The 15,592-nt window shown below is 36.9% G+C and overlaps 1 protein-coding gene across 2 annotated transcripts in view; it reads left to right on the forward strand.

Annotated features, from left to right (window-relative positions):
* Positions 1-15,592, forward strand: part of LOC150097300 (phosphoribosyl pyrophosphate synthase-associated protein 2-like) — a 112,456-nt gene that overhangs the window by 71,123 nt on the left and 25,741 nt on the right. For both annotated transcript variants that reach the window (XM_090406777.1, XM_090406775.1), the window contains exons 7-8: positions 98-220; positions 9,242-9,312. In XM_090406777.1, coding sequence (XP_090262903.1) covers positions 98-220; positions 9,242-9,312 — 194 coding nt within the window. The remainder of the gene's footprint in view (positions 1-97; positions 221-9,241; positions 9,313-15,592) is intronic.

Raw genomic sequence — 15,592 nt, forward strand, 5'->3', positions numbered from 1 at the left:
CTGGCTTGTCTTAAGGTTATTTTTTAATTTAAAATAGTGACTGTTCTGAATTTTATTTCAATTGACAAGATTTTTTTTAACCTCATCTGAAACTCAGCCATTGCAGTCATCCATGGAGAACAGAAAGAATCAGAATCTGATATGGTTGATGGAAGGTATTCACCACCTCCTGCCGTATCAACTTGCAGGACAATGGATGTAGGATTAGATATCATGCCAGGTATGTTGTTTCCCATAAATGATGAATGATGCATAATTTGTTATCTTTAATCAGTATATCTCAAGGTGATATTTCTTATCTTCTAACCTTTATTCTGTGGTTTTATTAATTATTTAATGATTAATTGTTTTTTGAAGTCTTAATAATATGATGGTCATTCCAAAGTTTTGCATACTTTACCTATATTGTTAAAATTGATGAAATAACAGCCAAGTCATCCAGTGGGATTTAATTCTAGCAATATCCCCTCGCTATAGATAAAATCACTAAAAGAGTGTATATAAAAAGGGAAACAGAAAAAAATACAAAAATCACAGAAGGACCTCTCTCTCCTGTCACATGCTATAAAATCTGATATACTAAAATTAATCTTACCATTTCTCCTTAAGAAAATAGGTGACCCTCAAGCAAGATTCTGAAAGTCCACGGTTAATATAATGGCCTTCTTTGGATGTTTAGCAAACAGATGTTTCTGTCACTTTAAATGCAATTATCTGATCTGATTTGAATTGTTAATTGTTTACCTTTATTCCCTATTGCTCAGTTAGTCTGATGCTTGAGAAATATTAGTTGTAAAGGTTTGTAGTAAACTTGAATTCCTTTCTTCAACATGCTTGTCATCTGTTAAATCATATAAAAACCAATGAAATCACTAAAGTTCTTCACTGAAGTTGCCATATTTTGCTACTTTTTCTGTCCTGAGCTCTTCCAATCCAGTAGTAGCAACTAGTATCACTCTGTTCTTTGGGTCCCCTTCCACCAGGAGACTTGCTTAACCATCCTTTCCACATGGCTAGTTTGTCTTAGTCTGTAAGCTCTGATTTCATCAGTAGTGGGGATCTGTATAATCGGCATAACCTTTGTTATAATACTTTTCTAAAGATTTTATTTTCAGTCAGAGATATACAAAATTTTCCTATCTTAATTTGTTATGCTTCAGATTTCTGCTCCATATAAAAGAGTAGGTCTGATGATTGTTTTGTACATTTCTTTTCTGTCATAGTTAGTGAACAGCATTCATTTTTTTAAAAAAATATGGAAACAACTACTATTTTACTATTTTATAGTAAAACTACAGTTTAACATAAAATAAAATAGGAGAATAATAGCATACTTTTCCACTCTGTTCAATTTCATATCTAAGACCACCGTCTTGAATTATCTTACAAGGACTTAGATATGAAATTGAACAGAGTGGAAAAGTATGCTATTATTCTCCTATGGATATTCTGGTATTTATTTTTAGAACCATGAAAGAAATTGCGATAAAGTAAAATAATCACCCGATGTTTCGACCTTCATATCAAGGCCAACATCTGGAGTCTACACATATATATACAAAGAAACAATCTATGTTATAATCTGTATAGTATGCTAAAGCCACACTAATTTAAACAACTGTTAGCACTATCAGCCTGACCTGGTGGGGAGGATAAAACCCTCACTACATCTAAACTAATCTTATTTGTTAGAAATTCCTAAGAGATAAATTAAGCTAGAGATTAATCACAGTTAAATCAGAACAAAGCAGTATTGATGATGGAGCTGAAATCATAAAGTGAAAGTTTGTTGGAAAACTTTCAATAATTACTTTTTTATTTCATATGTTAAAGATACCAAGTTATTTTAAACCTGGTTTTACTCCATTTCCCAAGTAAGCAAACAGACAAGTCAAGTTTGTGCCTGCAAGTCTGGGTGATCCCATACGTAGTGCAAGTCAAGGCAACTCGTGGTAAAGGAGGAAAAGTTCTGATCACTACTCTTAATATTTACCCTTAATGAAAAGCACATCTCCTGGAGGAGATGTATGATGCTATGTATTAAATGCAAGGGGCCACTACCCAGACCAGTTTCGATCTTTATTGAGGTATTATGGGAGTTCATATCTTTCATCACCGGCCTGTGGAGTCTAAAAGTTGTGCTGAGGGTCAGCAGATAGTGGGAGAGGAAGAGAAAAAGGTAGAGAGGATAGTAGTAGGTATTAAAGAGGCCTCAGTCGACCTGCTTGGCCACACATAACCTATTAACAGATCTGTGGCCAAGCAGATCTCCGACATCATCTCCCTACATCTGTTCTCACAGCTCTCGTCGGCCAGCCATCTTCAGATGTCTGACCGACGAAAGAGGCAAAAACAAATACAAAGAGAATACACAAATGAACAAAGAACAGAACTGGGATATAGCACAAGAAATTACACAAACAAAAAAAAGAACGAGTGAATTGCAAAATTTAGACATGAAAGAGTGGGGGAAGAGCCTGGCCCGAGTGATACAGCCCACAAGGAGCTGCATCGCCTTGCAGTAAGCCTTTGCTGCTTGGGTTCTCGGGTCTACCCCCCCCCCCCCCATGTGGATTAATCATCAAACCTGTTGAAAACAAACAGAATTTTTTTTTTTTTTTTTTTTTTTTTTTCTGAGCTAAAATAATTTTCCAATGACTGTTGTAAAAATTCCGTCTAGATTTTAAGAAAGACCGATATCATCTTCCATTCCAGTAAAATTCTTCTGGCAAATTCCCTCATGATCCATGGATATCTCTTTTCCATGTCTGACCGTGTCAGTGACTCCAATGTGTTGCAAAATTGTCTTTTCTCATCCTCGTTTAGGTTTAGGTGACTGTTTAATTGATGAGGCGCAACTTTGGTTATATCTTTGATATAGAGTTTTCCCCATTTAAGTCTTGTGTTCCCTTCAAAGAATTAGAAAGTCGGTTCCCCTTCTATAGTCATTTTACTAAACAGTATTCCTGCCGTTTTGAGGGGCCCTTTAAAGTTCTTTAGAATTACGGAACCGTTTTGGGTACTACTGTCAAAAAAGTCTGTTCTGTGGTCATCTGTTTCTTCCATAGGTTTTTTGTTGTCTCTTTGCTCATTTTCTTCTGATGGGGTTACTTCTTCCATTTCTGTTTGGTTTTCTGTTCTGGTCTCGCTTTCCTCCTCAGACCCTGAAGCTTCTGCTGGGCTTCCGTTGTCTGGTTTAGTTCTTTTTGTTTCTCCTTTGTCTGATGTGATGGGTCGTTTGGTTGTACTATTACTGATTTCCATTTCTTCTGCTTCTATGCTTTTATTGTTGTTCTCTTCTGTTTCGATGTTATGGGATTTCTTTCCGTTACATTTCTTTTTTTTTTTTCTTTGTTTTCCCTTCTGCGTTGTTCCTAGTGGTTGGTTAATTTCCTTTTGTAACTGTCACGATAGCTGGGGGATTGGAGGACTGGAAATTTTCTAGCTCCGTTGTTTGAGGCTCTTCTGCTGTTTTGCCTGTAGCTGGAAAGTCCTGTTTTGTGGGTTCAGGACTATTTACTGGAGTGGTTGCTTGGGCTGGTGATATGGCCCCTCCTATTCTTTCTGCCCGTGTCCTGTTAGGAGAAACGTCTACTTTGTGGGTTGTGTTTCCACATTTCAGGCAAGGTGCTTCACACTGAGCTAGGGCATGTCCTGCCGCCATGCAGTTCCTGCACTTGTTCTTGGGGCAGTCTGCGCCTAGGTGTTCGAGTGATCCGCACCGAAAACATTGCTTCCTAACCCCAGGGTAGTTAACTACTACCCTGGCAGAGCCTAAAAACACAAATTTGGGCACTTCTTTCTTCATATCCATCCGGAAAGTTACTTCTCTGGTCTTCCAATTAGGGAAATCGATGTCATTGGCAATTTGGATTTCGCGTGCATCTCCCCATGTTTCTATATATATATGTAGAAAGTATTTTACCTTGGGTATAATAAATGTTAAAGATACCAAGCTATTTTAAACCTGGTTTTACTCCATTTTCCAAGTAAGCAAACAGACAAGTAAGTCAAGTTTGCACCTGCAAGTATTGCAAATCTTGGTGACCCCACACGTAGTGCAAGTCAAGGCAACTCGTGGTAAAGGTGGATAAGCTCTGATCACTATTCTTAATATTTACCCTTAATGCAAAGCACATCTCCTGGAGGAGATGAATTTCTAGCCTGCCTCCCACTGATGAGACCTCAATAAAGGTCGAAACTGGTCTGGGTAGTGGCCCCTTGCCTTTAATACATAGCATCATACATCTCCTCCAGGAGATGTGTTTTGCATTAAGGGTAAATATTAAGAATAGTGATCAGAGCTTATCCACCTTTACCATGAGTTGCCTTGACTTGCACTATATGTGGGGTCACCCAGACTTGCAATACTTGCAGGTGCAAACTTGACTGACTTGTCTGTTTGCTTACTTGGGAAATGGAGTAAAACCAGGTTTAAAATAGCTTGGTATCTTTAGCATTTATTATACCCAAGGTAAAATACTTTCTACACACATACACAGGGTGTTCGGGATAAATTTGACAGTTTCGTAAGGAAAAAGAAAATCTTCTTTGTATCTATTAAATTTAATGAATTGACAAAAAAACATTACAGGCAGAGTTAATTACAATACTATCAACAAGATTTACTCAAAATAACCACCATTAGCATCGATCACAGCTTCAATTCTGCTTCGGAACCTCGAACAAGCTGATGCTACAGTCTCCCTGGGAAGGGCCGCAAAAACTGTTTTAATTTTATCCATTAACTGGGCTTTTGTATTACTGGAAGTGCGATTGGTGTCTTTTTCAACTGCGCCCCATACAAAATAATCCATGGGGTTAAGGTCTGGGGAGTTTGGAGGCCAAACATTTGGACTGGTGAAGTCGTAGAAATTTTCAGACAACCATTTTTGACTTTTCCCAGAGGTGTGGCAAGGGGTCGAATCCTGCTGCCATACATACGGCCTACCATTGGCTACCCTTGTTATCCAGGGCTTGACTACAGTTAGCAACTCCACGAACAAAGCCCGAATTCCAATGCCAGGGTTCTTCAACACCTGTTCCTGCAGATTTGCGAGGAATTCTGCTGTACGAACGCAATCAGATCGTCTGCTAGGGATCTTTCTTCTTGCTACATCCTCGTAGTCACCATTGCAAGTCTCTAGTTCATGCCTGATTGTTTTTACTGTATTCAGGGAGCATTGGGCAGCAGTCGTAATATCCTTATTTTGATGGCGGGCACGAATCATCATGATACAAGTTATTCTCTTCCATGATTCAGGTGGGTTCCAGCTATCCATCCTTTCTGACATCTTGTATATGAATGAAGAAGGGTCCAAACTTTTAAATGAAGAGAAGTGTGTGTTAATACATGTAACTTACGGAAAAATATAATTAATTATAAATATGTCAAATTTATCCCGAACACCCTGTATATATATGATTTTATTGTGTGAAATGGTATGGGAAAGGCTGTTCCAAAGAACAGAAGTAGCTGGATAGAAAGAGGAGGATAAAAAGTTGGTTTATTAAGGTTTAGGCTTAACTGTATGTGGATGTTGATCAGTAGATTGCTGATGTTTTTGTATGTTTAGAGCAGTGTTTCTCAACATGGGGCAATTAGAAAATGATGTTGCATGCGTCACCTCATCACTGATATACTCAAAACACTCACCATTGTCGGGGGGAGGGGCATCAAAATCTTTGAGGCGTTGAGGTGGGGCATGATCCAAAAAACTTTGGGAAATACTGGTTTAGAGGAAAGTGGATTATGGAGGCCAGTTTGGTGAAGCAGTGCCCATGAAAATGTATCTGTAGAAACTGAAACACTGACTGGAGGGAATCTTTGAGAGAGGTGGGGGCGGTGATAATTTATTAAATTGATTGCCCTTTCTGGATAGTATTAAGTATTCTAAAAGAGATTATATTTTGCTTGTATTCTTAACTTACTGTTTCATTGAACTTTCAAAAATAAATCAATGTCCATTGTTTCTTCACATGATGAAAGCTGTCCCTGGCTATTGTTTGAGTGTTCTCCATCAAGTAATGAGGTCTTCCTTCTATCCTGTCTTGTATTGTTTCAGAATCCATTTAATTCATAGGTCAGTTTTTTTTCCTGAAGTTCTCCAGCTCTGAATGAACTTCTGAATTTAATGGTGTTCCTCTTTATCATCATCATTAAATTATTAATACTGTGACAGTAGTACTTATTTACACTATTTCCATCTTATTCTGCCAGAACTTCAATACTGTCAGACCTTATATTTTTGTCTTTTTAGGCACTTCTAACTGCATCAATCAACCTAAATCTTATCTTCCTCTGAATCTTTTTCAATCAAACATCTACTTTGCTAATCTCTTCTCTTGCATTCGATATAAGTAACTATACCATCTGAGATTAGATATGCTTGAATGCTAACTATCACATCCCTTCCTAAATAGTATGTCGCAAAAAAAAAAAAATAGTAATGAACCTTGACACCCCTTCAGCACACATGCTATGAGATGTCGTTCAACTGCATGCACATTAATAGAAGAGCACATCTAGAGTTTACACCATTACATTTAGCTGTAGCAATGGTGTTGACATTGGAAGAAAGACGTTTATTGTTGAGCATTATTTTTGCTCATACAGAGTTGACAGAGCAAATGGTTCTGGTGCTACAACATGTTTTTGAGCAGTTCATTGTTTCTGTAAGCATGCCCCAAGCAGTAGCGTCGTGATCGTCTTAATTGAGAGGTTCCCTACATACTGAGAGTGTTCTGCCACAAAGGGCATTTGGGTAGACCACGAACTGTTAACACAAATGAGAATCGTGGGTGTGTGTGCTTGAGTAACTGTTACAGTCTCTGAAATGCAGTCACGATTCCTTAAGGATACCTTTTTGTTTCATTCAGGTGGATCTTGGTTTCAAAACGCTTGATAAGTAAATTCTTACATTCAGTAATTCCAAATTACATTTGGAATTCTATCTTCTGAATTATGCAATGGAGCCACTGTAAAAGTGTACCTCCATAATTTTTCCTTGTCATGTTATGTATTCCTGATTTTGTTTTCTTGAATATTTTCTACTGCTGTGCCGTCATTACTTACCTAATTTAGCAAATCGAGGCAATTCCTACAGACATCCAAAACAACTATCTATAGTTGTTACCTTTATCATCTCTGATTCTCTTTTTAGTAGTCTCCAAGACATTTTGCTATCTTCATGATATTTACATTTAGTTTTTCCATGACTTAGTTATCTTCCATTTTTCTTGGGATTTTCAGGTTTTTATTATTATTATTATTATATACAGAGGTGCTTTTCTTTTGAAAAATTTTTGGATTTTTTTTTTTTTTTTTTTTTTTTAACTTTGCAGGTAGCTTCACCAAATTCCTTCCTGTCTGAGTCAATATTTTCTTCAGATTTTGCCATTGGCTTTCTTTGGTTTGGTTCTTATTTTTTAAACCCATTTTTTCTCTCCAGTGATATTTGTGTATTTTAGTCTATAGGATACCTCTGAAAGCTTTTTTTTTTTTTTTTTTCGGTGTGATACTCATTTTTATCCTCAGAACTAAATAGTGATCACTTCTTATTTCAAATCTCCTGTATGCTTTTGTATACTGAACAAGTCTGAAGTATGTCAGGTTTAGTAAGGTTGTTTGGTTACTTGTTTGCAGTAACTTATGATATACTAATTACCATACATTGTCACACCTGAAAATTTCTCAATAACAAATTGACTTATTAAAAATAACATCATACTTGCCTCGTAGTTTTATTTTGCACTCTTCATTAATGAACACGTGTATTGCCTTAGTCTTAACTTACTGACACCTTCTAGGTGTTATAACTTTTTTTGTATCAATGAACTTTGAAACTTCAATAGGAAGAAATGTGATATAGGATAATGATATAGGATGTGGTAAAAAAGAACGGATATTTTGTAATGGACAGAATAAGAAGTGAGAATGATAAAATATTGGAGAATTCCATTAATATGAAATAAATAAAAGGACTTTGGAGAGAATAAGTATAAGAGTTTTTAAAATAAAAAATTAATATCATTTTTTTTTCCATCTATTGTGCATGTCTGTTTATTAAATCATAAAGGGAAAGAACTTTTTTTTTTTTTACCTCTTTAAAAAGGTTAAGATTTTGACAACACATTTCACACATTATAGCTTGGTAATAACATAAATTATTAAAGCTTATTGTTTCTTTAAAAATTTTGATTTTGGGATTTATTTTTCTTTATTGTAATTTGTTTTGTGCCAACTAAGAAAATTCTAGAAGCAATCTACCAACTTGTCTATTACTTCATTGTCTCAAGATCTGCATGTGTGGCCTTGTGGATAGTATCTTCATTTTGTTACCAATGGTCTGTGTGCAAATCATGCTGTAGCGTGCGTGTTTGTGAAAATCATTAAGTGCTAGATGATTTTCATTGCTTAACGTGTAATTTCTTGGTTTTATATGACTTGCCCATGGCGCTAACTGTTCTATAGATTTCCAACCTTGCATGACTGGAATTATTAAAAATATAATCCATAACAATACAGTCTGACAATATTTTTCAGAAATAAAATTCAAATTTCTGCAGTATGATAGATATGTTATTGTGTTAAATTATGTATACTACAATATAAATGTATGCAAAAGGGCATTAAAGCAAAATAACACATGAACTCATTAATGTTTATGTGGGGAAGATACTGTAATTTTTGGGGTAAATTTGGGTACTTTTTTTCTTGAAGGATTTATAACACTTGACAATGCTCACTGTGACATCTTATAGACATATGCACTCAGCCTTTCAGAATTTTCTACTTGTAATTCATTTGTTGAAATATGTACATAGTTCTAATGAGTATCATTAATTCAGATTAGGCCTCAATGATCTGACATCTTTTTTAAACCTACAGGCCCACGTCGTTTAAGCAGGCTCAATGGATACACTTTATGTGGTATGTCTTGGCAGCAATGTTTTTATTTGTACTGCATAAACTTTCTTTCACATAGCATTTTTTGTGTTAATTCTTCACCAATACAGCACATAGTGAATAATGGTAATGTTTTACATGGTATTAATTTATATTCTATTATTTTTTGAATTTTTATGGGTTATTTATTTATTTCTCAGTGTTCACATAGCATTTTTTGTGTTAATTCTTCACCAATACAGCACATAGTGAATAATGATAATGTTTTACATGGTATTAATTTATATTCTATTAATTTTTTGAATTTTTATGGGTTATTTATTTATTTCTCAGTGTCAGCCGCAAAGGAAAAGCCACCAATCAATGTAGTTGGAGATGTTGGAGGAAGAATTGCTATTATGGTGGTAAGTGGATCCCAGGCTTTTAGACTTGTACATTCTTCTTTCGCTAATAAAATTAATTTGTATCTTTATGGAGAAATTTTAATAGGCTCATTGTTTTTAGGCTTCTAGCAGAAAGCATAAGTTTAAAAGAAGCAAGTAAGGAAATTGTTGCAAACTATTATACAGTAGATGCATTTCACTATAGCATTTTTGTACAGTAATGCCATTCGTTTTCACAATAGTCAAACTACAGCCATTTAAGTTGAAATTACAGATTTTAGTAGTACTTTGAAATTTCCTAATTTTGAAGAGTTTCACCAAGAAAAACATTCATGCTGATTATAGCAAAAAGAAAAAAGGAGGGAGGAGATATTGCTATTGATAGTTAGGAGGGAATCTAAGTCCTGAACCGGACTGTTCAGGATTGGTGCATGGCAGTTGAAACTTTGATTGTCAGCATTGTTTTTGCAAGATTGGAGTTAGGTTTTTATAAAAGTCACCACTCAACTGATTTTTTAAGCAATATAAATTTATTGCAAAATGTTAGCTAACAAATTTATGTTACAAAGAAATCAGTTGAGTGGTGATACTTTTATAAAAAAAACTTAACAAATGTATCAAAAGTTGCAGCATGTAATGATGACATTGACTTTTTGACTTGTTCTGTGCGTAATTTTGTGTTTTCCATACTTTTGCCACAACAACATGGTCTAATTGAAGCCACACTTAAGACTGTTGGAGAAATTGAGACCTCAAATACTAAATTTCATTAAATTCTATCCAGCCAATATACATAATTATCAATATCTATATTTTGCTTGTAATTTTAATTAGCATCAGTTCAGGACTGGCATAGGCTTTTGGTAGCAATACACACTTGATTCAGGAATGTGTATGATAATACAATGGATATAGCAACTCCTGTATGTAAAGCACGCTCTGTAGCAGATTGCAACTTCTGTTTAAAAAAATGTTCATATTACAAATGACAGTATTCCATATCCTTGTTGAAATTTATTATTATTTTTTTTTAGCATGGTCATTATACTCTGACAAATATAACTTCATACCTAGAACCTCTCACATTTTCCAGTTATGGCCTTCATGTTGTATATATTCTCCAACTCATTTGTTTTGCTTTCTAATGATTTCTTTTGTCCATGCAGTTAGCCAAGTGGCTATGCACTTCGCAACCATATGCCTGGGAAAGGAGTGTCCTGAGTTAGATTCCCATTGCTGATGTGAGGAGCTTAGGATCTTTCTCGGACATAGCCAAGTTAGCTGGTCTTGGGCGTGGGCAGCAGGGTTTTTCATCCCATAAGCAAGCAAACCAGCCTTGAGAACTCGATATTTCTACAGACATACAATACATTGGGAGGCATAGGGCTAACCACCTTATCATTGCATACAGTTGTGGTTAAACGAATAGAAAAATCCTCGACACTGCAAGGTAAAAGAGGGGAAAGGAAGAACTATTTCTTTCAGTCTTACTCTAATGCTAGTTAAAATTACTTGAAAATAATTAAGTAGGTAATAAAAGTTACTTTTATTTTAAATGCATGTCTTCTTCTATTAAATAATTAAAGCAAGGAATGGAGGGTAGTTTGCAAAGTCAGAACATTAAGATCATGTAGAAATTTTCTAGCCAGGAATTTTTTTGAGTTTGAAGGGTTTTTGTCTTCATTTATTATTACGTTAAGAAGTTAAATATAATTATTGTGAAAGTGGCAGAATATTCTGGTGGCTATTGTGCTTGACCTAGTAATTACATCTGAGGATTTGGCTGTAACAAATATGACCACATTGCCACCAATTGGTGAGAGTGATCATAGGGTCTTGACCTTGGGAGGTGGCTAAAGGTGTAGAATTTTCAATTAAGACAGGGTACATGTGGAATTATCGGGCTGGAAAGTATGACAAGCTTAGGAGTTTGATTGGTTCAGTGCCATGGCATGTACAACTGCAAGGACTAGAAGTCGATAGTGCATGGGAGGTAGTTAAGAAGTGTTTGCACGAAGCAATAGCTGATTGTATACCTAGAGTCCGAATAATAAATCAACTAGGGGTTAAATGGATGAATAACACCATTAAGCTTGAGCTGTAAAAAAAGAAACAACTATGGAGGGAATTTAAGGAGAAAGGTGACTGGCAGGCACACACGAACGGTATAAAGCGCAGGCCAGAAGGGTAATGAGTGTGGTAAGAAAAGCAAAAACGGATTACTAAAGAACATTGGCCATGCAGGCTAAAGAGAATCCTAAACAGTTTTTTAGGTATGTAGCAAGTAAAAGGAAAAATGTACATGGCAGAATGATTTTAAAGAATGCCGATGGTACGGAGGTAACTGAATCAGTTGATATAGTTGAGTTACTGAGTGAGCACTTTGCAAGAATATATCATCCAGGTGGTGACATTGCAGAAACGAATGTACCAGTAGATTATACGGGAATTGTGGTGAATGAAGTGGAGGTGAGTAGTCTATTGCATAACCTCAATGTCAATACATCTGTGGGATTGGATGGTATACCAGCTCGTGTTGTACGAGAAGCAGCTAAAGAATTGTCAGTACCCTTGACCATTTTGTTTAATTTGAGTCTCGGGTCTGGGTAAGTCACGAGGGGGTGAAAAGAGGGGAAAATAGTTCCGCTGCATAAAGGTGGTTCCAAGACTGCTGTTGCAAATTACCGACCGATTAGCATATCAGGACTCATTGTCAAGGTCTTTGAGGAATTTGTCAAGAAAAGAATACAGGATTGGATAGATGAAAATGGGATATTGTATGGGGGACAGCATGGTTTTGTGAAGGGTAGATCATGTCTCAGTAACTTGCTCACGTTTTATAACACAGTGACGGCTGAACTGGATAGGTGTAATGGGTTTACAGTAATGCTATTGGACCTTGCCAAGGCTTTTGATAGGATACCACATAGAACCCTAATCAGTAAACTGGAGCAGGGGATAGATATTGGGTTGGTGAGATGGATAGGAGGGTGGTTGAAGGAGAGATACCAGAGAGTGGTTTATTCAGGAGTGGAGTCTAAAAGACTGCTTGTGACTAGTGGAGTGCCATAGGGTTCTGTTCTTGCACCACTGCTTTTCAGTTTGTTCATCAATGATATAGGAAAGGATTTGAGAGGAAGTGTTCGCTTGTTTGCTGATGATGCAAAGTTGGGTAGAGCAATTATGAGTGCACAGGATGTCAAAATTTTACAGGATGATTTGGATATTTGGAGGACTGGGCTAGGAAAAATGGATGTCAATTTAATGTGCCAAAGTGTAAGGTTATGCACTTTGGGGTGAAAAGAATAGCAGCAGTATATCGCATTGGTGGAACCGTACTCCAGGAGATTGATGAGGCCAGGGATTTGGGAGTGTTGGTGGATAGGGAATTGAAGTTTGGGGGGGGGGGGGGGAACACATTGCAAAAGTGACTAAAACAGCTCACCAAATCACTTGGCTTCTGAAAAATACTTTAACATGCAGAGACAAACAAGTTGTTGTTCCTCTGAATCGAGCCTTGATAAGACCCCATTTGGACTACTGTGCCCAGTTATGGGCACCAGGGTTTCTTCGTGATGGGGAGGAGGTGGAGAGGATCCAGAGACGAGTGACCAAGATGATAGCAGGTCTGTGGAATGAACCTTATGAGAATAGGTTGAAGATTTGTGGGTTGCAGAAATTGGTCGATAGGCGAAGGAGGAGTGATATGATTGAGACATTCAAATTACTGAAGGGTTTCTATAAGATTGATCCAGAAGATATTTTTGAAAATATGACTTGAGCAATTAGAGAAGGCACAAAGTCCGCACGGTTAGCCTAGTGGTTATGCGCTTCGCAACCATATGCCTGCGGAAGGAGTGTCCTAGGTTCGATTCCCGTCGGTGACGTGAGTAGCTGAAGGATCTTCCTCAGTCTTGGGCATGGACAGCAGGGGTGTGAGGACTAGGGGCCATGAATGGAAGCTGGGCAAGAGCGTGGTTGACAAGGGTGTTAGAGCTAGGTTTTTTACTTGGAGAGTAGTGAATGGGTGGAATAAGCTTCCAGAGTCTGTTGTGGGTGCTACGACCGTGAATGAGTTCAAGGCAAGGTATGATAGATACTGTGTGAATGTCGAATAGTTGTTCTTGACATGATGTTAGGGCCTCCCTCGATGAGTCTGTCGACTTCTTGGAGTTGCCCGGAACAACAATAATAATAATAATAATAATTGTGGGGGAAAAAAAATTATATTAAAGAAGAAAAGAGAATATGCTAATGAACAGAACTTTCATCTATTTATATGATTATCATATATGACAATCTAATACAGGATGACTAGCTGCTATTCTCTGTCTGCTGTAAACAAGACCCAGTGATTTGGAAATTATATTCATGGATCTGTTTGCCCATTTTGTGGAAGTAAAAATCCAGGTCTTCAGAAAAAGAAACTGCTATTTCTGTATGAGATTCAGTGGTCTGCACTTTTTTATAGACAGTGATTGCACTCTTCTAAAATAGATCAAACACTACATGCACATATGTTCTCAGTCTTCGTGATGTAGAAAATGAGGCAGTGATTTGAAATAGCCAAAATACTGCTGCATTTTGGCTATTTCACATCACTTTAAACTATATGCATTCTCCAGAGAAGCTACTTCCTATTGATGCTTTCAGGAGTGTATAAAGTCCTGTATGTCTGCGCCTTGTTTTATTTTAAATGGAATGAAGAACTGTTTGAAGTCACTATGCAGAATGTAAGAAGTACTTAAGATACCAAGTCAGTGTTGACAAACCATTCATTGTACATCCCTTCACTGAATTAGATACAGAGAACAGCAGTACTACATAGAAGTTGCTACAGGAGGCTGAGAGACTATTATCAGTCACCATCAGCAAATGAAGAACTCTGATCCTCACCCTAAATCTCAACAAATATGGCTACATTAATATGAAACTAATACCTTCACATCATAATGCAAAGCACATCTCCTTGTGGACATGTATAATGGTCACTATGAAGGGTCACTACCCAGACTGGGTAGTGACCCTTCCCATAATGCATAGCATTATACATGTCTGCAAGGAGATGTGCTTTGCATTATGGGATACTAAGGCAAGTGATGTGAAGTTATTAGCTTCTTTATGCGAGTTGCCCCAGTCCTGAAAATAGTTCAGGTGCTAGCTTGTTTGCTTACACTTAGATAAAAGATTAAACCAAGTATATAATGTTTTGGTATCTTTAATTTATAGTATAAACAAGAAAAACTTCCAACAACTTTCTCTAACCCAGAGTAATTTAATAATAAGGTGTGACACCTTTTGGTACTCGTATATGAAAATATGACTTCTGTATCGCTTCAACTTTAGTATCACCTGGTTGATAGATTCTTGATTGTGAGTTTGATGTATGACGGACGTTTATTTTCTGTTCTAGAAAAGAAGACTGACTGAACTTTTCAGATTATCATCATAGGTTCTTTTCAACATTTGTTTAGGGCAAGGTAAGATTTTGTCTTTTAATGCAACTTTCTCAGGCCATCTCCTGTTCCCTGCCCTGTGCCCGACAGTAGTCTTCCACCTCCAGTAGGAGATTTTGGTCTACACTTGGAGATAGTAAGGGACAAGGCAGGTCCTGAACCACGCAAAACTCCCATCAAATCACAGTTAAGCCTAGACATGGACTTTCCATTCGAAGACCTAAATTTTAAACAACTGCTCGCAGTTTTCAGACAAGTAGGAATATTGCTACATACCAAATGGCTTAAGAGAGAAATTAGTCAGAACACTAAATTAGCTGTATACAAGACAGTGTTCAAACCAGTTTTAACTTATGGATCTGAGAGCTGGGTCAGAAGTAAAACACTTGACCAAAGACTAGAGACTGCAGATATGAGAGTCTTGAGAAAGATTAGGCACGAACAGATGGCATCAATGGCAATATCATATTAAAAATGAGGATATATTAGGAAAGAGCGTAACATTGTCAGCATCCAGGAACGTGTTAGCAGAGCTAATCTCAGGTGGCATGGTCACTTAAACAGAATGGGCGAGGAAAGATTAGCAAAACAAGTATTCTCTGCCAGGCTGGCAGGAAAAAGACCCAGAGGAAGACCAAGATATAGGTGGATTGATAAGGTACAAAGTGCCTTAGACGAGAGAAATATAAGATCTGATAATGTTGGAGTCTTGACAAGTAACAGACTGATTTGGAGGAAAATTGTAGATAGGAAATTAGTAATGATGCAAATTTTTCATGTAGTACTATCATATCCTGTACAACCCCCCCCCCCTCCCTTGCGGATACATGGCAGGAATTCAATGA

The sequence above is a fragment of the Typopeltis vanoorti genome, chromosome 17 (genome assembly GCF_054136105.1).
Source record: "Typopeltis vanoorti isolate ZY-2024b chromosome 17, IOZ_Tvanoo_1.0, whole genome shotgun sequence".
Taxonomy (NCBI): domain Eukaryota; kingdom Metazoa; phylum Arthropoda; class Arachnida; order Uropygi; family Thelyphonidae; genus Typopeltis; species Typopeltis vanoorti.